Here is a 22,741-nt window from a genome sequence, read left to right on the forward strand (position 1 = left end):
CAGGGTGCTTGTGCAGGACGATTCCTCATCGCTGGGGGAGCAATTTTAACAGCTCTACAGAAGGGGGTTTGGGGTTTGGGGATCAAGCGAGGTTTAGAGCAAGAAGAAGCCCCTGTGCCCATTGACTGCAACCTTCTGCTGGGTGCAGGACCCCCCCTTTGTGTGTGTGTGTGTGTGTGTGTCTGGTGGTGGGGGCTGCGTCTGTTTTCTTCATCCCTTCTCCAGAACTTCCCAAAAACAGCCCACCAAGATTAGCCTCAATGCTAAGCCGCTTCCTTCGGGCTCTGTTGCCGTTTACCTGGCTCTGAGATATTGAGGGGGGCCTTGCTGCCTCCCGCCTCAGTCCTGGCCTTTCATCAGGCGCTTCCTCTTGTCTTGGTGGACGGTGGGGGCTTTTGTTGGGCCAAGCGGTTCTGCCTGTTTTAGTCACGAATTCGCATTCGGTCCATTTCATTGGGGGCCGTGATCTTTCTCTTTCTTAATTTTTTATTTCGAATGTATCTCAAGAAGCCCTCAAAATCCCTTTTGACTTAGGGAATGTAGAGTTCAGCAGCGCCCCCGTTCCTCCCGTTGCAAAGCCCTTTCGGGACCACTTCAGCCTCCAAGGCCTCCTCCTCCAACTGACCTTCCCACCTCCGGCCTCCAGATGGACACAGTTTGTGCCCGGCTCTTCTCCTCAGCTTGTTGATAGAATCTTGTAGGAGAATTTATGCACTGCTTTGCTGAAGTCAGGGTATCCTTTCCACTTTATTCTTGGGGTAAGGTAAAGTAGTCATCCTCTTGGACAAAAGAGCAGGTTGGCATTGTTTGGAGACCGCAACCAATGTAAATGGCACGGAAGTCGTCAGAAAGTAGTGGGAGCTGCTCACAGAACCATTGGCGGTAATTGGCACATGGGCTGTGGGGCAGCCGTGGGGTGGCTTCCTGCCTGTGTGTCCCTCAACAGGCCACTTTGTGGCCCCTTGGACTCTGAAGGGCAAGTGCCTGGGGGAGGACGGCCAGGAGGGGGGTCCCCCTGTTTTCTCTGAGGGTCGCGGGATGCTGCGTTTGCCCAGCCAGACACCACCGCCACCTCTGTCTCCGTTTCCAAAAGCAGGGGGCCCTCCGTGCCTGCCTGGCGTCCGGTAGCCTCTCTCGGCCTCTCTCGGCCACCAGGCCGGTGAAGCAGCTTTGCAAGGCTTGATTGGCAGCTGGATTGCCTAGAGCAGCCAAGGCGGAGTGACCGGATGTTCCTCAGGAGGCCTGAAGCGACCCTAGACCAAGCGCTGCCTGGAGGGCGTCCCTGTTCACCTCAGACCCGTTCAGCGTGAAGGATGGTCAAGCTGGAGAGCGCCGGAGCAGCCCAAGAAGGGATTGGGCTCTGCGGTGGCTGGAAGCCTCAAGATCAGCCCTCGAGGAGTCCAGCTTGGGGGTCAGTGCAGACCCAAGGAACTGGGATGCCCCGGTCCTGTCTCCCCCGCTCAGTGTGTAATTAGCCCCTGCCTTCCGTCGCCCAAGTCCATTCTTGTGTCCTCTGGCCGGAGAGAGAACCAGCCTCCACCAGGCCCCCCTCAGGGAGGCTCTTTCCGTGTTCCGCCTCCTTCGGCCTCCCCGGGGAGGACTTGCTTTCGGGTGCCCTTCGCACATCTTCCAGCTCCCTAGGACTTCCCTCCACGTCTGGCGCCCCGAACCGGAAGTGGCCCCCAAGAGGACGTCTTTCCCCAAATAGAGTCATGTGAAACAGTTGGGTCCTGTGACGCAGAAACAGGCACGAACCGTTTCAACTCCTTCCCTCAAAACGACGCCATAGACACTGCACACCCGAACAACGAGACCCAAGGGGAGTTTTTTTCCCTAACGCCATCACTCCGCTAAACAAATAATTCCCTCAACACTGCTCAACTATTTACAAAGTCTGCACTACTATTCCTATTAATCTTCTCATCACTCCTTTTCACCCATCCCCTCCCACTTGTGACTGGATGACCGTCACTTTGTCCCTTGTATCCTTACGATTTATATTGACTGTTTCCTAGAATGATTTAATGGCTTATTGCACCCTATGACTATCATTAAGTGTTGTACCTGATGATTCTTGACTCTTGACAAATGTCTCTTTTCTTTTATGTACACTGAGAGCATTTGCACCAAAGACAGATTCCTTGTGTGTCCAATCACACTTGGCCAATAAAGAATTCTCCTCTCCTCTCCTCTTCTCTTCTCTCCTCTCCTCTCCTCTCCTCTCCTCTCCTCTCCTCTCCTCTTCTCTCCTCTTCTCTTCTGGATACCACCAAAATGGCCTTATTTTGTTTGGCTTTTGCAGCCACGACCCCGTCTTGTTTAATGTACAGTCCGTTGTGATTACCCTGGTTCTGTGTGTCCACCCTTCATTTCTGTGGCCTAGTTGAAATTTCAGTCTATTATGTCCAGCCTATTTCTCTGTCCTAACAAGGTCATTTAAATTCGTATTTGCCTTTCAAGCTGTTAAGAAGATCAGCCGCATTTCTTTTCCTCCTCCAGTCACCCCAGTCTTTCTCACACTTTCTCAGGCAAATTCCTCTCGGTCTTCCGGGAGAAGAAGGCTGGACGGAAACAGGAGTGAAGCAGCTGCCCTTTCTCCTCCCTGCTGGCTAGAATTTGCCCACATCCGCTGAGCAGCTGGTCCAGGGCTGTTAGTCCTTTGCATTATCCAGACCAGGGGTCTCCAACCTTGGCAACTTTAAGACTTGTGGACTTCAACTCCCAGAATTCCTCAGCCAGCTTTGCAGGAAACCGTCTGTATTTATTCTTCGCATCCATGGCTGACTTCTCTTCGGGTGTTTTTCTTGCTTTCAGGTTGTTCCCTCCTGGCCAACCGTCTGTCTGCAAGCTTGCTTTGAGAGCATCTCCTTTTTGAGCAGCTCAGATTATTTTCCCAAAGCTACTCCTGGCTATTGTTGTCGGTGTGGTTGCTGTTCTTATCATTGTCGCATTTTCTGTGAATCCCTATTGGATAGTTTATAGTTCAGCGTTTAGAAAAATGTAAACCATTCAACACTCAAATGAGTTGGAGGACTGCAGAATGCCCCCCCACTGCCCCGCTTCCTGTTTTTTAAGCTGATAGGATTCTTATGCCCCATCCACAAGTTCTAGAAAACATTTTATTTATTTTGCACTTAAGGTATTCTTAGCCTTGCGTCAATTTAAGCTCTGTAATTCAGGCTCTGTGCCAAGGAAAGGCAGATTCTGTGTGTCATGAAATAAATTATCCAGGTAGTGCTAATTTGCGTCCTTTCTTTCCTGCATAGTTTAATCTGGCTAATTGGGAAAGAGGCTTGCAAAGCAGCCCCAATCGACCCTCCCTGGGTCTGGAGTTTGTTTATTGGTGGAAACACATGGGTGTCCTGAAAAAAGGAGGTTCTCTTGCACACACACACACACACACACACACACACACGCCCAACATCCAATTTCCTAGATTCTTGTAGCGTCTTGCAACTTCTAATCCGACGTTCACGAGCCCTTTTCACCCATTTGCACCTCGGGATTCCTCCCTCTCTTGTCTCCAGAATGGGGCGATAAAGAGTTTCTGTCGTTTTGAGTTTTGAGCGAGTGAGGAAAACTGTAACCCCAAACATGGCAATTTGGGGGGCTTCAAACAAAAGGGAACTGGGGGTGGGGGTGGGGAATTCTGTGAGAGAAGCCCCTCCCCACACTGGGCTGCCTCCTCCTTCTAGAGGGGTCCAGAGGTCCAGGTGGGTCCCCCAACTTCTGATGCTGGGAGAAGCCTGAAATGGGATCCCCCCCCCCTGCCCCCCCCACCCCATACCTTTCAACAGACCAAGACGCCCCCCCCCCCCCTTTGCTCAAAGCCCGACCTGGTTATTACAGTCCTGGAGGCAGCAAAGAGAACCCCAAAAGAGCCAGCCAAGAGTGAGCGGCGACTGTTTCTCTGTCTCGCATGTTCTGCCTCTTGCTCTGGGACCTGGGACCTGGGGGGCGGGGGGTGGATCAGTGGGAGCTGACATGATTCACTCACCTGAAAAGAGGAGAAGGCTTACTGAAAAGCGTCTCACCTGGTGCTCCCCTGCGCCTTGAGTCCGTGCCCCCCACCACCACCATCTTGGAACGGGCTGCAACTGGAGGCCCAGCGGCAGCAGCGGCAGCAGCAACGGCGGCCGCTGACCTCGCGCTCTTTCTCCGCAGATGCTGCAGCTTCCTTGTGCCAAGGGCAGGATGCCCTTCTTGGCCCTCCGGCGCCTCTTCCGGCCCCCGGCAGCCTTCCTGAGCACCCCACGGGTAGAATACAAGCCGATCCAGAAGGTGATGGTGGCCAACCGAGGTGAGTAGGGCTGGGAAAGCGGGATTGCCGGGAGCTGGTCTGCCCCCCCCCTCTGCCCCCTTCCCCCCCCCGTCACAGGTCCAAGTCTGAGTGGCCGATTTGGGTTCCTTGGGGCCCTGATCCCAAATGCTTTCCGAGAAGCCCCTCATCCTGACGTCCTGCTCTTAACGCTCGTGGATTCCAGGGGAGATCGCCATCCGGGTCTTCCGAGCCTGCACGGAGCTGGGCATCCGGACGGTGGCGGTCTACTCTGAGCAGGACACGGGGCAGATGCATCGGCAGAAGGCGGACGAGGCGTACCTGATCGGCCGCGGCCTCCCGCCAGTCCAGGCCTACCTGCACATTCCAGACATCATCAAAGTCGCCAAGGTGAGAAGGCGAAAGGGCCCATGGGCCTCACCTCTGACCCAGTGGCCGAAGACAGGCAGGTGTTCCCATCGCATGCCCACAAAGAGCCAAGCGGCCGGGGCAGGGCGTCCTTCTGCCTGGGGTTAGTGTGCCGAAATCACAGATTGGTAGGATACCGGCAAAGCAAGGCCTGGATCGGTCCTGGGGAGGCTTCCGAGGTTGGGTCCCAGGTGGGGTCCCACTTCCACAACGGACAAAAATCCAAATGCCACTAATGCTCTCAAGTCTTGTCGACCTAGAGTCAAATATAAGAGTTGGAAGGGATCTTGGAGATCATGTAGTCCAACCTCCTTCCCAGCACATTTCCAAACCGCTTGGAAGCTTCTTGGTAGAGAATCTAGGAGCAATGCGTTTGCCTGCCGTTACGAGAGGCCTCGTCTTTCTGTGCCTGCTGGTATTGAAGGCACTGTAGCCGTTTATTCCTTGTAAAAAGGAACTTGGCGGATGTAAAAGCGTCTCTCTTGCCACTGCAGAAGACGAGAGGGGCAAGCAGTAGTAGGCCTATTGGGGCTGAGCTAAAATTGACCCAGAATCAAATGGACCCAACGGGTCCAAACATGAGCACCCACTGACTTGTTCAGAGTTTGTGCAGCGTTAATTCAGCGCCAGAAAAATAAACGCAGATGGCTGAGGCTTCATTTAACATCTTTATAAACAGAATAAGTAGGTTTTACAAACCAGTTGTAGATTTCTCCAACTCTGGAGCATTGGGGTCCATTCCGGGATGGGCTGCCGGTGTGTGTGTGTGTGTGTGTGTGTGTGGTGTCTGCAGAGGGAAAGAGCGACTCCGGTTGTGTGAGCAGATGCAGTGGACACGGAGGGTCTTGGATTTAAGGCGTTGACAAACCTAAATAGGTGGCTCTGCACAAAGATTTTCAGCATAAAACGTAAGTTTTAGCTCAGCAGGTGTTTCAACCAGCACCTGCAGGGTGGTGTTTTTACGTTTTGTATTTTTGATCTATGAGACACCTTTGCAGGAGACCAATAGCAGGTCACCTTTCTAAACAGCCCACCCGGTTTAGAAACCTCGGGGCTGCTTTGCTTGCGAGCGAGCAACGCGTTCCAGCGCTTCCTGCTTTTTCCCAGGAGAATGCAGTGGACGCGATCCACCCCGGCTACGGCTTCCTCTCCGAGCGAGCTGACTTCGCCCAGGCCTGCCTGGAAGCTGGTGTGTGCTTCATCGGGCCCTCTCCCGAAGTGGTGCGCAGGATGGGGGACAAGGTGGAGGCCCGCGCCATTGCCATTTCTGCCGGTAAGAATGTCTGCGCATCCCCAAGCAGGCTGTTGTACGGTGACCGGCCTCCGGTGGCTGGCTCATTGCAGTCCATCATCAGCTCAGGCAGCCAGTCGCCCTTCCCAAAATCTACCTGAGAAGAAGCCGCTTTCCCTTTGGACCGAAGAGCCGCAGAACCAACACAGAACTTGCCTGCCTTCTTACCACATGCAGCCTTCCGCCTCTTTCTTCCTTGGAGTTCTGAGGTTTATCGTCCAGGTGGAGGCAAGAGAGCTCTCCAACAAGCAGGCAGGCATTGATGCCCTGGTCCTCTGAGGTGCATTCTGGAGAAGTCACATCTGCCCCCAGCCCATATATACCACCACCCCCCGCCCCACCCAGCTGCACCCTGTTAACTTCCTTCCAATTTCCCAGTGGCTCAGCGTACCCTCAAAATTAAAAACAACGTTAGCCAATTCTCTGTGTGCCATGACACTTGCAGTCTTAAATCCTAGAAACTAATGATTGAAAGGGACCCAGAGAGCATCTAGTCGAATCCCAGCCCGGTGTAGGAACCCACCCAGCCTCTCTTGAATGCCTCCAGCAAGGACATCCCAGCGACTCCTGTCAGGCCTCTGTTGCACTTTGCCTGAGTGTTTTTGCTTTCCGGTCTGTCCTTCAGAGCAGCGCTGAGCAAGGATTCTGCCCTGTGTTAGGCATGGCAGCCCTGCAGATCCTCAAAGGCCGCTGTCGCTTCTCCAGGCTCCTCCTCCTCCTCCTCCTCCTCCTCTTGCCTTCTCTCTTCCTGACCTGTCCTTCATAAACTTTGGAGGGCCCAAACCGGATGCATTGTGGCCTGAGATATTCGGAACGGGGGTCGGGGAAGGGATGATCGTGCTATCCACCCTTGTTGCTGCCTCATCAACCCATTTCCCTTTCCACCCCACCCCCCCATTCCAGCCATGTATAAATATCTTGAACTGCACAGAGCCGAGGAAGGACCCCTGCGGGATGCCCTGCAACCGTTTTGACACAGAGAGGAGGAAGGACAATCCGTCCCTTGTCACCTTCTCTGCATTTGGCAGGGAACTTTGCAGTTGCTTTGGGAGAATCGGGCTCGCGATGCGTTTTTATTCCCACGGGCAGCGATACGGGTTGCCCTATTAAAAAGGATGTTTGGACATGGTTTATTCTTGATGCGCCCAAAATAAGGAACCGGCAAAGGGGTGTCCATAGGGGGCCAGAAATACATTGAAAACGTATCCCCTTTCCAGAAGAACACCGGGGTGGGGGTGGGGGAGTATCCCCTGAAGGAGGGGCTACATAGTGGCGCAGTGGTTAGAACGCGGTACTGCAGGCGGATTAGGCTGCCTGCCGACTGCTGGCAGTTCGGTAGTTTGATTCTCACCAGCTCAAGGGTTGACTCAGCCTTCCCTCCTTCTGAGGTTGCTAAAATGAGGACCCAGATTGTCGGTTGGGGGGCCTTGGGGGACGGCGGTCTCGAGAAAGAAATTCGTCCTCTCCCCTTGGTTTGGAAGGGGAGGAACTTGGAGAAGAGGCTGCCGATCTTGTAGGTGGCTTTGAGTTTCTTCCTCAAGGTCAGCTCCGTGTTCCCTTCCTCCTCCTCCTCCTGCTCCTCCTGAGGCCCACTTCCAGGAGATGGATGGAGGGGACAGAGCAACAGACCTGGAGGCGGCCTGGGCAGAGGCCTTGGGGACAGGTGCCCCTTACTCCGCTCCCCACCGGACGCTCCCAGTCAGGGCTCCCAGTCTGGCCTTCAGGCACAGTCCAGGCGCCGTGGGGCCCAGTGGTCTTCCTCTTTGCCTCCTCAGGAGTGCCCGTGGTTCCCGGGACAGACGCCCCCATCTCCTCCCTGAGCGAGGCGCAGGAGTTCTCGCAGGCCTACGGCTTCCCCATCATCTTCAAGGCTGCCTATGGCGGAGGAGGACGAGGCATGAGAGTCGTGCGCAGCTATGAGGTGGGGCGTGTGGCTCGGCAGGGGGGGCCTGAATTCGGGGAAGAAGCTGCGCCCAGGGGGAGTCCGTCCATATTTGTCTCCGGAGCCCCCACAGAGCTAATCGAAGGGGGGCTCTAGGTTGACAAAAGGGGACGCCTGGTGGCCCCAAACAACGCAACCTTTGAGGAGGCTCCTTTCTTTGTGGGGGGCGGGGGAGGCATCCTCAGCTGGGGACAGGAGGGTCTTGGCTGAGGACGGGGTGTCGAGCCAGGTGTCCCCCTTTTCTCTGGGCAGGAGCTGGAAGAGAACTACACCCGGGCCTTCTCGGAGGCCCTTTCGGCTTTTGGGAACGGGGCTCTCTTCGTGGAGAAGTTCGTGGAGAAGCCCAGACACATCGAAGTCCAGATTTTGGGTATGGAACGAAATTGGGCCGTGTCCTTTCTTTGGAGGGTGGCAGCGAAAGATGACTTCTTCACCCGAGAAAGAGAGACGGAAAAATAAATATTTTATTGCAGATTATGTGAAAAGAAGATTCGTTTTGCAGAATCCAAAGAAGCGTAACGTGTTTTTTTTTATGGCCGCTGACTAGAAAAGTAAATAACTTAATTACACCAAACGACCCTTTTGACTACATATACTGGCCCGATAATCTAGGAGTTTAATGATTGGAGTGATTAAGTCGCAGCTTTTAAGGAAACGGCGGGATGCAGGGAACCCCTCCTTCGATGCAGGCAGTTCCCGCGTCAAGGCAGGAGGGCCCGTCCAGCCAAGGAAGTGGGTCCAGGACAGGGAGGCTGCCTGCTTAGCGGAGCTGGCTTGTCTTATTCCGCTTCGGCCCAGTTTCATCTTTGGCCTGGTTGTTCCTCCTCCTCCTCCTCCTCCTCCTCCTCCTCCTCCTCCTCCTCCTCCTCCTCCTCCTCCTCCTCCGCAGGTGACCAGCATGGGAACGTGCTGCATCTGTACGAGAGGGACTGCTCCATCCAGCGACGGCACCAGAAAGTGGTGGAAATCGCCCCGGCCGCCCACCTCGACTCCCAGCTGCGCTCTAAGCTCACCGCTGATGCCGTCCGCCTGGCCAAGCAGGTGAGGGGCCGCAAGCAGCCCAGCCCTTTGGGGAGGGGGGGGCCCTGGGGGTCAGCGAGGAAGTCCCCAGCGAAAGGCCACGGTGCCCCTCAGCAAAGGGATGGGATCCTCCAGCCTTTCCGGACAGAGAGCGGGAGACCAGCTCTCCTGCGTCCGTTTGGCAAAAGCGGCCCAGAGGCCAGCGACGGCCGTGGAAGCATCTTCCTGGCTCCTTTCGGTGCCAATGGCGCTCCGCAAACTGCAGCCCTGTTTTTTTCCCTCCTTTCCTCCCCGTCGGCCGGCACTGTTCTGAGGTGCTGGAGCTGGCTAGAAAAAGCGAAAGCTTCCACTTGGCGGAATTCCTCTCCGCCCGGATCACAGATTTTTTCTGTCGGAACTTCTTCCTCTTGCGTAAAACCCTCTGCAGCCTCGAACGTGGGGTGTTGCCCATATTCCTCTAGGGAGTTTCTTCTACATGTGCTACTAAGTCCCACTCACTGCGTTCTTTCTTGCAGGTTGGGTATGAAAATGCTGGCACGGTGGAGTTCTTGCTGGACAGACACGGCAAATATTACTTCATTGAGGTCAATTCCCGGCTTCAAGTTGAGCACACGGTGACAGAGGAGATCACAGAGTGAGTGGCTCAACCCCCACCCCCACCCCCGCGAGGTTTTGTTCTTAACCAGGGTTTAAGGTTCTGAGGTGCTTTCGGGTGACCCGGAGCAGGCCGGCCGCCCTTCCTTTGGGGGGGACGGAGGACCCGGAGCCGTCAGGCCCAGCCGTAGAAGACGAAAAGGGGACCCAAGGGGATTCTCTGAATACCGTAATTGCAGCTGGTGGGCAGCAAGAGGAACGCAGGGCAGGAAGTGAGCTCCTGGGTGGGTGGGCCAAGAGGAGTCCCTGGGCAACTGAACAGGAAGAAGCCGGAAGAGACCAGGGGAATTGGGGCTCTGGAGGATGGCCGGCTGGGCTCTGCGTGCGGCCAAGATTAGCTCCTCAGTCAAGGGTCTCCAAACTGGGCACCTTTAAGACTTGTGAACTTCAACTCCCAGAATCCTTCAGCCAGGGTGGGAGTTGAAATCCAGACGTCTTAAGAGGTGTCAGGTTTGGAGACCCCCGTCCTCACCGGCTTCCGATGGGCCTGAAAGCAAAGGCCAAGACGCACCTGTCCAGTCCTGTCCGACGCAGGCCCAGCGCTTCTCCCCGTTGCTTAGTCTTGCCTGGAGACACTTCAGGGGGCTTCATGGGGCCAGCATGGCTACACGGAACACGGTGGATGGACCCCTCACAAAGTTTTCCCCTCAGCCAAGAGGAAACGTTTGGTTATCAGAACCCACAATAGAGCTGGAAGGGACCTTGGAGGTCTTCTAGTCCAGCCCCCTGCTCAAGCAGGAGACCCTATACCGTTTCAGACAAGTGGCTGTCCAGTCCCTTCTTAAAAACCTCCAGCTGCAACTTCTGGTGGCAAGCAGTTCCGCTGGCTAATTGTCCTCCCTGTCAGGAGGTTCTCCTCAGTTCCAGGTTGCTCCTCTCCTTGGTTGGTTTCCACCCCTTGTTTCTTGTTCTGCTTGGAAAATAAATTGAGCCCCCACCCCCTCCCCCCCCTCTTTGGGGCAGCCCCTCAAATCCTGGAATCTTGCTATCCTGCTGTCCCCCCAGGGAACACAGAGAAACAGCCTTTCTCAGGGACTCCTAAGGTCTAGGAGCAGAAGGAAACGTTTTTCTCCTGCTGGTATCCTAAGAAGGAAAAGCGAAGAAGAAGAAGTGGGAGAAGCGTTTGCAGACGTGCCCCTCCCCAAACTTCAGGAAAGGACCCTGGAGGTCTTGTAGACCAACCCCCTGCTCGGGCAGAAAACCCTAGGCCATGTCAGCCCAATCGCTTCTTAAAATCCTCCAAGTCCTGACCTGTTGGAGCTAAAAAATCCAGCTTTGAGCTAAGGTAGACTCTGCCTTGCCCTGGGAGCCCCATCCCTCCCCCTGCGCCCCTCGGGAGTGCAAAGGGCATTGGGGACAAACTTATTCCGCACCAGGCTGCCTCGGGCTTGCTGTTAGTCCCGCCCCCCACCCCACCCAGGTAGCTTTCTGAACCCCACAGGGAGGGTCTCCCCAGTGCCAACGGCCACTCAGCCTCCCCCCGCCCGCCCTCCCGCCCCCATATATCGTATTGCTTGAAAAGGTCTCTGGGTCTTCCTCTTCCTCCCACCGGGCAGCTCCTGGGCTGGACCCCACGGCTCGTTGCAGGGGCCTCAGAAAAGGGGTCAGCTGAAGGCAGAGAACTGGAGAGAAGAGCGCGAGTTTTTCCTCCAGGCTTCGGGTGCGGGTGCCGCCCCAGAGGCCTGCAGGCTGGCTTCGGCCTCCCGGAGAGCCCCGGGCCCTGATCAGATGGGGTGGGGGGGCCAAGGGCTGGTGTGGGACAGCCCACTTGCAGAGCCCAGGGGACGTTCCCCGGGTCTTGGATCTCTGTAGACGCAGCGTTTCTCTTGCGACGGGTATTTTACCTTTTACTTGAAAATGAACCCTATTAATATTGTATTTGTATTTAATGGAACGCTGAAGATTACCTGGATGGTACGGAAGTGTTTCATACGAAATAAGCACCAAACAATTGGAACAAAAGAACCCCAAGGCGGTACTCAAAAAGTAAAAGAGGCGTAAGGTTGCTCCTTCAGGCGGGAACGTGGAGCACACATTTAACGAATTAAGGATTGAAAGGCTGTCTCCCATTAATGCCCCCTGTACTAGAGTAGGAGTGTCCAACCTATGCATATTGTAAGAGGGAGCCGCCGTTTTGAATAGGCCCAGGCTTTCCACAGAGACCAGGCGAATTTTGGCGTGGCTGCCCTGGAACCGAGAGGCAACAAAGAAATCGGCCTATTGGGGAGACTTCACATTGCAGGGTTTCTGTGCGTAAATGAGATTTGTTTTGCGCAACTTCCTTGCTAAGAAAGGAACACGTAGAGAGAGAGACTTCTGCAGAACCCGGGGTTTGTGTTCACCGAGGAGGAGTTCTGACTTGGAGTAAAATTCACTAAGCCCGATATTGAAAATTTAGCTCTCAAATCAGAATGTAACCAATTTACTCAGGTATAAAATAGGTGCATAATTTTGAAGAAAAGTGTCTCAGCCTCTGGCACTCCCACAAGTAATCCCAACCCAGGATTCCAAAGAAGTCTAATTCACAAAATCCGAACATCAAACCGTAGAGCTGGAGGAAGGGAGGAGACCATAACACCCTCCTGGACAACGGACGTCCAGTCTCCGTCTCCCCGCTCACACACACCCCCCCCCAGCTCCTGGAGCCATCCGCTCTCTTGGCAGCTGCCGGACCTGCTGGCTCCTGCTGAAGGGGTGACCTTTCCGGGCTCCCGGATCCCTTTCGCCGGGATCTCATCCTGCTGAGCCAGGTGCTGCCTGTTACCCTACACGCCTGCTTTGGGCTTTTCCTGCCCAAGTGCTCAAGCCTCGACCTCGACAAGATTCTTCTAAATCTGGAGTCTCTCTCTTGCAGTGTTTTTCCCCCAGATGGGAGTGACTCTGCAATTTGGAGGAGTTCTCCTTCTGCCCCTCATCTAGATCACTGAAAACCCCCACTGACTTCAGGATAAAGATAATAATCTGAGACCTATGGCAGGCCGTAACTGATAGGTGGTTGGGTTTTTTTTTTTTCCTTTCTCAAACTGGAATTAAGATTGTGTATCAGTATTGGGGAATCACAAAAGCGCTATAACAACGGAGCTCAAAACTTGTTCTGGACATTCAGGGCGCAAAGACTAAATTTAGGAAGAGGGATGGTCCAGAAGGAACTGATTCTTGAAAGCAACTGGGCCAAATATCCATCATGACCCGTCGATGTCCTTCTGCCCCATGGCTAAATTGGGGTTCTTTTCTCTTGGCTCTTCTTCCCAGCAGCTCCGTGTTGGGCTTAACTGGGTTTCTTTGGGTGGATTCTGGCCAGGGCTGCTCTGGCAAAGGAGGGCAGTGCCAGCCCTGGTTTCTGGGGAGGGGCCATTTGAGGGAGGGGCTTCTCTTGTGATGAGGGACCCCTTCCCCTTGCAGGGACCCCAAGCCAGAGAGGCAGCCGCGGCTTTTACGGCCCCACATAAATAGGAAGCCATTAAAAGAAAAATCGATCTGCAGTTAGATGCTTTTATATGTGAGAGCGGGAGGCAGCTCGGTTACACCGACCCCGGAATAAAAATAGCTGTGCGCTCTGCAACCGAGAGCCTCTCTGTGAAGGCAGGGCCCCTTGGCCTGTGGGGCAGGTGTGTGTGTGTGGGGGGAAGCACGGCTGTTTCCAGGCTGGGGAAGGGGCATTGGAGGGCTGAGCAGAGAAGGGTGCCGGGCTTCTCCCTGGCCCAGCTTGGGGGCGGGGGGATTTGCAGCACGCCGACTCGGCCCCTCTGGGATCAGCCCTTCCCTGGCCAGGTCTCCTAAGCTGCCGGAGAGGGGGGAGGGCACAGGATCGTCCTGTGGGCATCCCGGGAACGGGCAGAGGACGGAGCAAGAACCCCTGGGCGGTGGGCAGTGGAGATCTTGGGTGTGAACAGGATGATGGGTCACTGAATCCTTCAGCTCCCACCGGGGAGGAAAAGGGAGCCGGTGCTCCGCGGAAACGATCTCTTTCCAATCCAAAGCCAGAAGCCCGGATCCATCCGCACAAACATCGGAGTCTGGATGGGGCCAGTCAGGAGAGGCGGCTGGTTTTAACGGGAGGACAGCTCAAGCCGCCTCCGTTCCCAGCCTCCCACCAGAGTCCTCCCAGCTCGGGGGGTGGTGGGGGGTGGTGTGCCTGTTAATTTTTTAATTTTTTTCTTCAGAAAAAGGTCCCCCCCTTAGGCCGATCCGTCCACCCACAAGCCGCAAGGCGTCTCCCTAGTTGTGTAAATTGAAAGAGGGCCATATAGCTAAAACAGGTGACCAGCAGTAGCCTGAACCCGCAAGGACAAAAGCTAAGCCTCAGGAGGAACTAAGACTTGAAACAAATGCCAAACACAATTTTAAAAAAGTTTCTTTCGGAAGCAAGAAAAAAAAAATGCGAGGAGACATTTGGTCCACAGGTGGGGGAAGACGGCAAGGAGGAGATAGGTAGTGGGTAGAAAGTGGGAGGGCTTAATTCGTTCTTCGCGTTTGTCTTCACGCAGCAGGAAAAAGTAGCCTAACCCATCGAAAGCAGCACCGCGGGAGGCAGGTTAGGAAGGCAAGTTAAAAGAGAGAAGGAATCGGGAGTAGAAGACTGTAGACCAGTTCGGATCGCCAGGACCAGAAGGATTGCAACGGAGCAAAATCTTTCAAAACTCCTGGAACATACAGGAGGACTGGAAAAGAGTTGACGTGGCTCCAGTCTACAAAAAGGGGGAAATTGGATTGAGGAAACTAGAGATCATTGAGCCTGACCTCAATTCCTGGAAAGACCCTGGAAAAGATATCCAAGCGGTGCATATGTGAGCACCTAGAAATGAACAAGACCGTGACTAGAAGCCAGCACGGGTTTGTCAAAAGCAGATCACGCCAGACAAATCTTATTGCTTTTTTTGGACAAAATGACTAAATTAGTGGATAAGGGAAATGCTGTAGACATAGTTTACTTAGATTTCGGTAAGATACTTGTCAAAGTAGACCACAGGTGCCCCCTTGATAAGATAGAACTGCGTGGGATAGACCGTATCACTGTCCAATAGATTCGCAATTGGCTGGCCAGTCGCACTCTGTGGGTTGCCCTCAAGGGAACCACATCTCCACGGAGGGGAACCTGCGGTGGGACATCCCAGGGGTTTGTCTTAAGCCCAGTTCTCTTCAGCCTCTTCCTAATGATCTGGATGAGGGGGACGAAGGAGAACTCCTCATATTTGCAGAGGACACCAAGCTGCGGGAGAATAGCTAGCACTTTAGGTGATGAACTCAAGATTCAGAAGCACCTGGACAGATCTGAACCCTGGATCTTATGACAATAAAATACGAGTCAGTGGTGAGAAAAGTAAGGTCCCACACACAGGCAAGAAAAATCAAATGCGCTGATATATAGGTATATATAGGTGCCTGGCTCAGCAGTAGCAACTGCGACAGAGATTTAGGTGTCCTGGGAGATCTCCACTGTCACCTTTGGAGGCCACATTGAGATCCGGTGCTCCCACGCTGCCACAATTGGGCCTGGGAAAGTGGGAGGGGGGAATTCATTGGAGTAGATCTAGTTAGACATGACAACATTCTTTTTCTGATTCAAGGTCAGGTGGTGTTGCGCATAGTGAAAGGAAGTCTTACTTTGGGACGGACGGCGATTGGGCCATGGGATGTGGTGATGGGTGCAGGGGATGGAGTTGTAGTTTTTCCTGATTGTAAGGAAGCCCGGAACTTTCAGATTCGGGATTCCACAGTTGAGCCAGTTACTATCCAAATAAAAAGAACTTTTGAGAGATGTCGGTCTCGGAGTTATCGGCTGGAGTGGAGGTTTGCTGGAACGCTGACAACCACTTAAGTAGGAGCTAGAAATGTGCTGCAGCTGCCAAATAAAGGAATGCAGTCCGAGAGGCAACATTGGCAGAGAAGTAATTGCAAGATCGCATAGGAAGTGATACTCCGTTAGGGAGACCATCCTTGGAACTCTGCGTACAGTTTTGGTCCCTACAATTCAGAAAAGGTGTACTCTAGAAAGAGCGCAGAGTAGAGCAACCAGGATGAGAAGGGGTCAAGAGGCTAAACCATACGATGAACAGTTGAGGGAACTGGGTATATCTAGTCTCACGAAGAGAAAGGCTAGCAGTGCCGTGAAAGCGGTCTTCCGGCATCTAAAGGGCTGTCGCAGAAAAGAAGGAAGTATTCTCCAAAGCACCGGAGGGCAGGACAAGAAATAACAGGTGGAAGGTCATTAAAGAGAGAACCCGCCTAGAGCTAAGGAGCAATTTGCTGACGGTAAGAGCCATCAGCGGAATGGCTTCCCTCCAGAAATTGTGGGTGCTCCCTAACTGGAGGCTGGACAGCCTCTAGGGTCCCTCCCAGCCCTCTTGTTCTGTGGTCGACGGTCATTTCAGATGTGCATAGTTTTGCCCCACTGGAGAAGGCCGCAGTCCTCCTAAAGCTGAGCTCCCTGTGCCCCCTTAAGGAGGCGTCCTGTGTTCTCCAGCCGGTCACCTCTGTGGCACAGCTGCGGCACGCTTTGCAGCCATAGGTGGGTCTCAGCTGCTTCCTCGTATGCTTTGCAGTGTGGATCTTGTCCACGCCCAAATCCACATCGCCGAGGGGAAGAGTCTGCCAGAGCTGGGCCTGAAGCAGGAGAACGTGCGCATCAACGGCTGTGCCATCCAGTGCCGTGTGACGACCGAGGATCCTGCTCGGGGCTTCCAGCCAGACACAGGCCGGATTGAGGTAGGAGGCTGCAGTGTGGCTCTCCTCGAGGTTCCTGGGGCGCGGAGGAGAGAAGCGGGGGGATGGGGGGGCCCCAGGCATCGTTCAGGGAAGTATTTCTGCTGGTCCTTTGAGCTGCAACTGTACTGTTTAATAAAAAGGCAAACTTGGATCTATCTGGTCAAGCATAAAACCTTCCCTCATATGAGGATAGGAAGAATCCTAGAAATACGTTTGACACGGTACAAGCTGCAAACTTTCCAATATTGTTAGCCAATCAAAGATTGGCATAAAATAGCAGCACGCGTTTGCAAAAGTACTCCCCTCCCCCGCCCTAGAGACTGCCCCTCCTCGCCCAGGTCCCGGGTGCTTCTGCCAGTCTGGCTCAGCCCAGAGCCCCCAGCGGCAGCGGCAGCAGCAGCCGTCCTGTCTGCCACCTTTTAAGCAGCAGCATCCAGGAATGTGTGACTTTATTTCTGAGCTGTTCCCAACTCCCTGCGCTTCCTTTGACTGCAGACTACCGGAAAATTATAAATAAAATTAATTTCTTCCTGCACGGCTTGAAGGAAGGGAAGGAAGGCAGGGATTCACATCGGCATAGAGCAGTACAAACATTAGGTTTATGGAACACAGAAAAATAAATCAAGCATCTACCTAGGTCCGTGAGCAAATTTGTACCTGCGCAACTTTCTGAAGCAAATATTCTTTTATATGTTCTCTCTCCTACAAATTTCTGGAACATATAACTGATATTTGGGGGTATGGCAAATTCTTCCTGTCTCAGCCTCTGTCCACAGTTGTTTCTCTAGTCATCTCATGTTTTAAAAGATTGCTTGGGGCAGGGGGAGATTTCTGCATTTCCGGGAGACCCCCTAATTGGAGGGGGTGCAATTAAAAAGAGTCCTGGATGGCGTGCGGTCAGCTCTTGGCGGGGTGTTTCTGGGGTGCCTCCCAACAGTTGCTCTGGTTCTCCTCCCAATTGTACTTCATCATTTCTGTATTTCCAGCTTTTTTCCATCTCTTGGCCCAGCAAGGCCACACCTTTGGGGGTGGGGTGGGTGGCTTGAGATGGCCGCTTTGGGGGGAGTCGCCGGTGCCTTGTCTCTGCCCCCCGAAAGCGGAGCAGCCTCTTCTCTGGAGCCCACGGTGCCCTGCAGGGGGAATGGCCTCTCCGGGCAGGTCCCGTCTGCAGGGCCTCCCGTTGATGATGTCCACCTCGCCCTCCAGCCCAGCATCCCCTCTGGTTTCCCTGAAGGGCAGCGGGTGGGGGGGGGAACCGCCAGCACCGGGGGAGGCATCCCGGCCGCGCTTGTCTCTGGCCATGGAAATAGGAACCTTGCTTGCTTCGGGCCTGGGGCTGCCTGCCCTTCACCAGCCCTCAGCTGCCGGATTCTCTTTGGTTGCGGGGAGGGGGTGTTTACTGAAGCCTGGCTGCTTTGCCAGCAGGGCATTTTGCAGGTTCTGGGCAAAACCGCCCGTGGGGTTTCCTAGAGGCCACCTGCCTCCGTTTCCCCCGTTCGGGTTGCCCTCCGGACTCTGGGACAGCCGACTCAGCGGCTCCCTATGGGGCAGGCGGGGGCACGGGGCGGGGGGCTCAGGCCCTTCTGCCCGATCCCAAGGCTTCCCCGTCTTTGCCCTTCTGCTTCAGAGGAGGGGGGCCTCATCCAAAGGGCTGGCTTCCCTGGGCCGGTGGGGCAGGGCCGGTGGGCATCCGTGTCCAAGGCCTTGCCAGGCCAGGCCCCCGTCCTTCTGCCCCTCCTCTTCAGCCTGCCCCTTCTCTGCAGGTCTTAGGACGCCGGGCTTGGCCCACCGCCCTCCCTCCCTCCCTCCCCTTTACTCTTCAAGTAGCTCTGCCTTCCCCCCCCCCACTTTCTCTCATTCTCAGGAAGAGAAGCGCGATTGCAAACAAGACCTTCTGAAGGTTATTATGCTGCCCCCCAGAATAATTCGTGGGCTCTTCTCTTCCTTTCTTTCCGCTTGCAAAACGCCTCTGTCCCCCCCCCCCCCCCCCCGACAGCCGTTTGGTGCATCCCAGCCCAACGAAGGGGCTTCTAATCCAGAAGAGCCGGCAGGACGATGTTTTTACCTAATTTTATTCTTTGGGGCAGAGCAGGTTCCCCCCGCATTTCTTAGTATTGAAGGGAGTGGAGAGCCCTTGCCTGACTCCCGGGGGGCGAGGGGGCAAGGGGCCCCTGAGCTGTCTGGGCCTTCCAAGGCTTGCTACAAACCGCTCTGGAAACTCTGGGGTTTGCCTCTCCCCCCGCCCCTCCTCCAACGGAAGTTGTCCCTGGAAGAGCCTGGGGCCCAGGAGCCTCCTGCTCCCCCTCGTGCAGGGCCCCCTTCGGCCTTGGTTCCAGGTTGCTTCCCCCGCCCCCCTTCCCTGCCAAGCCTCCCTCCAACGCCGGCCTCTCCGGCTCCCCGAGAACAGCCTGCAGTTCCAGGCGCATTTAGAGGAAAGCCCCGTTTCCCCCTCCCGCCTTCTCGAGGTCCGAGCTCAAAGAGACGGGGAGCCCAGTCAGGCGGAGAAGAAGAAAAGGAGCCGAGGGGGATTTCTGCCTTTCGTGATCCCTGATCTTCATGGGGGGGGGGGGGATAATGCCAGGCCGGCTCTGCTTGTTTCTTCTGGCAATGGCACCGTCCGTCTGTCCGGGGATTCTGTGGCTGTTTGAAATGCCCCCTTCGCCTGAGGCTCCTTGGGGTTCAGAGGGGGCCTCTGTGGCCGCCTTGGTCACCCGCCTCCCCTCCCGCCCCTCCCCATCTTCTGCCTGGGGCTGGATGCCAGCCCCCACCCTACCCGGGCAGCCCTCCCAGCCTCTCAGGACTGGACCCAGGATGCCAGAGCGGCTTCAGCGGGTGGGTCCCAGGGGCTTCTCACCCCGATGCCACTAAGCAGAGCGGTCAACCCGCCTTTGCGTTTCCCTGTTCTTGCCCGGACGCAGGACTTTGCGGAGACAAGGGCTGAAGACAGAGGGCGCTCTTGGTGCGACACCATCTGCAGCGACGCCTCCTGTGGGCCAGAAGGATATCAGGGGAAGAAGCTTTGCCCCCTGAGATCCGGGCGCTCGGCATCTCCCGAAATCCCTTTCTCCGTGAGGGGATGCCTCCTCCCACCGCCCCCTGGGCTTCCTTGGCACCACTGGGCACTGGTGGCTGGCTCTCTGGCCGCTTTTCCAAGCTCCGCCAGGCAAAAGGTCTTTGGAGGGACTACAGGGCACCCCCAGACAAGCGGTGGGTGCTTTGGGGTTCCTGGAACAGCCAAGGCTTGGGGGGTGGGGGTTAACTGTCCTCCTGCCCCTAATTCTGTGTGATCTTTCAGTGTAGGGCCTTCAGAGGAGTTGACTTTTCCTTCTCACTCTCCTGCTTCCCACGTGGACAGTTGGCACGTCGGTAGCTGAAACAGAACCCGACTTTGCTTTCAGTAGATACAGATGTGAAGAAATTGCTCTTCAGAAGCCACCAGTCCAGTAGATTTTTTCCTGAACGCATCATCAGCCGAAGCGCCGCTAATCCACAGCTTGAGCAGGAGCTGGGTGAGCTGCTCCTGGGAATCGTCAAGAAGCAACTGCAAATCTGATTTCCTGAAATCGGCAGCTCCTCTGCAGCTCTCTTGAGAGGAGGCAGTTCAGTCGCATTAGATCACCCTCCAGTTTTTATCTGGCCTCCTCCTCCTCCTCCTCCTCCTCCTCCTTCCTGGAGTGATGGTCCCGAGACAGTTACCTTGGGACCTTTAAGACCCAGGGCGGCGCTGATGGCCGGGAGCCAGCCAGCAGCTGAGGGGGGCCCTGGGGGTCCTCCGGACGGCTCTGGAAAGGTGCGGGTGGAGCAGGAGGGCCAAGTGAAAAGGGCCCCTAGGCCAGGTCTACGGCTCCCGACATGCCGTCCTCCCTCCCTCCCTCTTTGCAGTTGCCACTCCACACACACACACACACTCTCTCCCCCCGGGTTGCATCTAGTTCTCCAAGAGACAAATTAAGGTGACGCCAGAAACTAGAACCAGCTGATGTTACTTTCATCATTATATTGTTAGCCTTGTCTTGGATGGTTTGGTTGGATTCACACAACACATCAGACAACCAAGATTAATGCCCGTGGGCCGCGAGCTCTTTCGGCCTGGCGCTTTGTTCTGCTTCTCCTGGCGAAGATTACGGGAAAAGAATAGCAGAAACGGCTGGAGAGGAGGAGGAGGGGAAAGGAACCAGAACTTGCTAGACTGGGGGAGGGAGTAGCTAGGCAACCCCCACCCCCCCCGGAAGAGGGATTGGGGGGACGGTCCCAACTCTCCGCTCTGGAACCGGGGCGTCATCTTCAGTCCCTCATGAATGGCCCTCTGGGTACCTCCTCCTTCCACCCAAAAAAGAGGGAAGGTCGTCTGCCCACATGGCCCCCCGCGGCAAAGACCCAACCGGCTGCACCCTGCGTGAGCTGACCCGGACGCCAAGTCCCATTCTGTAGGGCATGCGAGGGGGGGGAAGAAAGAAGTCTCTCTTCTGCGATGGTTGAGGGCTTCGTCACTTTCTCCCAGTTCTTCTGACTCTGGAAGTGGGAGGATTGGACCCGGGACCGGCTCCCAGCCCTTCAGAGTCAGGAAACGGATCCCGCGAGAACTCCTGGAGTTCCACTTTATTACTGTCGTGTGTCATAACATCCTGAAAGTTTGAGAGAATCAAGGCGGGTTTTTTTTTCTTTGAGTTTCTTTCTCACTCTCTCTTCTTTCCGAGAGCCAAATGAGTCAGGTTTGCACAACTGTTCTCGCCTTCCTCCTCCAAGGTTATTGCCACGCTCCTCCCTAACTGCAAAGCCAGCTAGCCACACCGGTTTATTTGTGGTGGTGTGGGCTTCTTCGCTTCCAAAACTTTAATGAAAATTTCTGCAGAACCAGAACCCTTTCCACAGTTTAGTGACACTCTGATTGATGCTATTAAGGCATTTCGTCTTTGGGTTCCTCTCCCCGCTAACTTGGCCGTTCACACGTCCAGGGATGCTGCTGCCCTGCCTCTTCCTGGGATGGAGCAACGGGTGGGGAAGGCCAGACCTCTCTCCGGTGCCTTCGCGGGAGGCACAGCAAGGAGGGAGGGGAGCAGGAAGAGGGGGGTCGGGGCAGAGGTTCCCCCACCCCCAGACACACACAAACACCCCTGGGGCAGCTTCTGCCAAGGAGACAGGCGGGCTCTGCTCTGCAACAGGCAGACCCACCCAGGCGCAGCTCCCACAATTTCACCAAGGATTTCCTTTTGTTGGCAAGAAAAGGAGAGGGGGGTGGCGGGGAGAGATGCGCTGTTGTGCTCCGGGGAGTTGTCATCCCTAATTTGGAGGGGAGGCTGTAACGGATCTCCTTCCTCCGCTCCTCCTCGCTGCAGCTTGCAGGATTTGCGCTCAAGTGACCTTCCTACCTGTCCTCTGCACCCAGCCCCCCCGCCCCCACCCCACCCCCCGGCCTCCTAGAAACGGGAAATCTGAGCTAGTTCAAGGTTTCGTTCCTGTCTGTGGTGAGGCGGGAATTATCGCCGCAGTGCATCCATCAACCACCTTGATTTCGCTATGGTCTCATTGTTCAAGTTTGCAGAACATGCGCGCGATGATAAGCCAAGGCAACCGCTGGGTTCACAGGGCGCACTAAGCTAACCAGGCTGAGCTTGTGTGGGAATGGGAGCGCTCGGCCGGTTAAGCCTTCTGTCTGGACGCAGCCAGGAGCGTCTTGCGGGGTTCCCTTGATCTGTGCTGTGGGGAGAAGTGGGCCAGGCCTTCCGCTGCCTGCCTGCCTGCCCGCTTTAGACGGGCCCCTTCTAACCCCCCAGGCTCAACTTAGTCCCGAGGCTGCCGAGAAAAGCGGCCAACGAGCCAAGCAGAATCTGGAAAGTCTCCCTGACCCAGTTAGGAAGAGCGAGTCCCGGGTTCTCAGGGGACGGAGCTTGCTGGCCGAAAGGGAAGGATCCCACTCTGGACTCCCCCCCCCCCTCTCTCTCTCACACACACACTCATGCACACCCATGACTCACGGGTGAAGGCAAATCCACGTGTCCCAGGATAATGTTGCAGGATCCCACCTGGGTTGGTGGGTCACAGGGGCCGGTGGTTCTGCCCGTCCTCTCTGGCCGACCCTGCAGCTCAGAAGACGGACTGGCCCAGACTGGATCCTGTTCGCCTCATCCCCTTTGGCATGAAATGGGCAGTTCAGACGTGGTTGACCAGCCCTGGAAGCCTCGATGTGGTGTGTCCCCCTGCCCCCCCAGGAGGAGAGGGCGAAAGGAAGACAGGCGCTGGGGAGAAGAACTGGCCTGCCAGGCAGGGATGCAGGGATGATGTGGCAGGTAGAAAAAGAACAGGCTCAACTCTTGGCTGGAGCAAACCTGGCTTGATAGGGGAGGTGCTTGTCAAAGGGATTTGGAGGCCCTTGTTGCCCCCCCCACACCCCCACCCCCGAGTTAAATGTGAGCCAGCTGGGGGCTGTAGCTTCCTTGGGGTG

The 22,741-nt window shown here is 55.4% G+C and overlaps 1 protein-coding gene across 6 annotated transcripts in view; it reads left to right on the forward strand.

Moving 5' to 3' along the window:
- PC (pyruvate carboxylase) overlaps positions 1-22,741 on the forward strand; it is a 93,711-nt gene that overhangs the window by 26,366 nt on the left and 44,604 nt on the right. For all 6 annotated transcript variants that reach the window (XM_026717744.2, XM_087913816.1, XM_087913815.1 and 3 more), the window contains 8 exons: positions 4,165-4,300; positions 4,485-4,669; positions 5,795-5,960; positions 7,754-7,899; positions 8,173-8,290; positions 8,810-8,961; positions 9,456-9,574; positions 16,137-16,299. In XM_026717744.2, coding sequence (XP_026573529.1) covers positions 4,165-4,300; positions 4,485-4,669; positions 5,795-5,960; positions 7,754-7,899; positions 8,173-8,290; positions 8,810-8,961; positions 9,456-9,574; positions 16,137-16,299 — 1,185 coding nt within the window. The remainder of the gene's footprint in view (positions 1-4,164; positions 4,301-4,484; positions 4,670-5,794; positions 5,961-7,753; positions 7,900-8,172; positions 8,291-8,809; positions 8,962-9,455; positions 9,575-16,136; positions 16,300-22,741) is intronic.

Source organism: Pseudonaja textilis, chromosome 16, assembly GCF_049901715.1.
Source record: "Pseudonaja textilis isolate UNSWEBS1 chromosome 16, rPseTex1.2, whole genome shotgun sequence".
Lineage (NCBI taxonomy): Eukaryota > Metazoa > Chordata > Lepidosauria > Squamata > Elapidae > Pseudonaja > Pseudonaja textilis.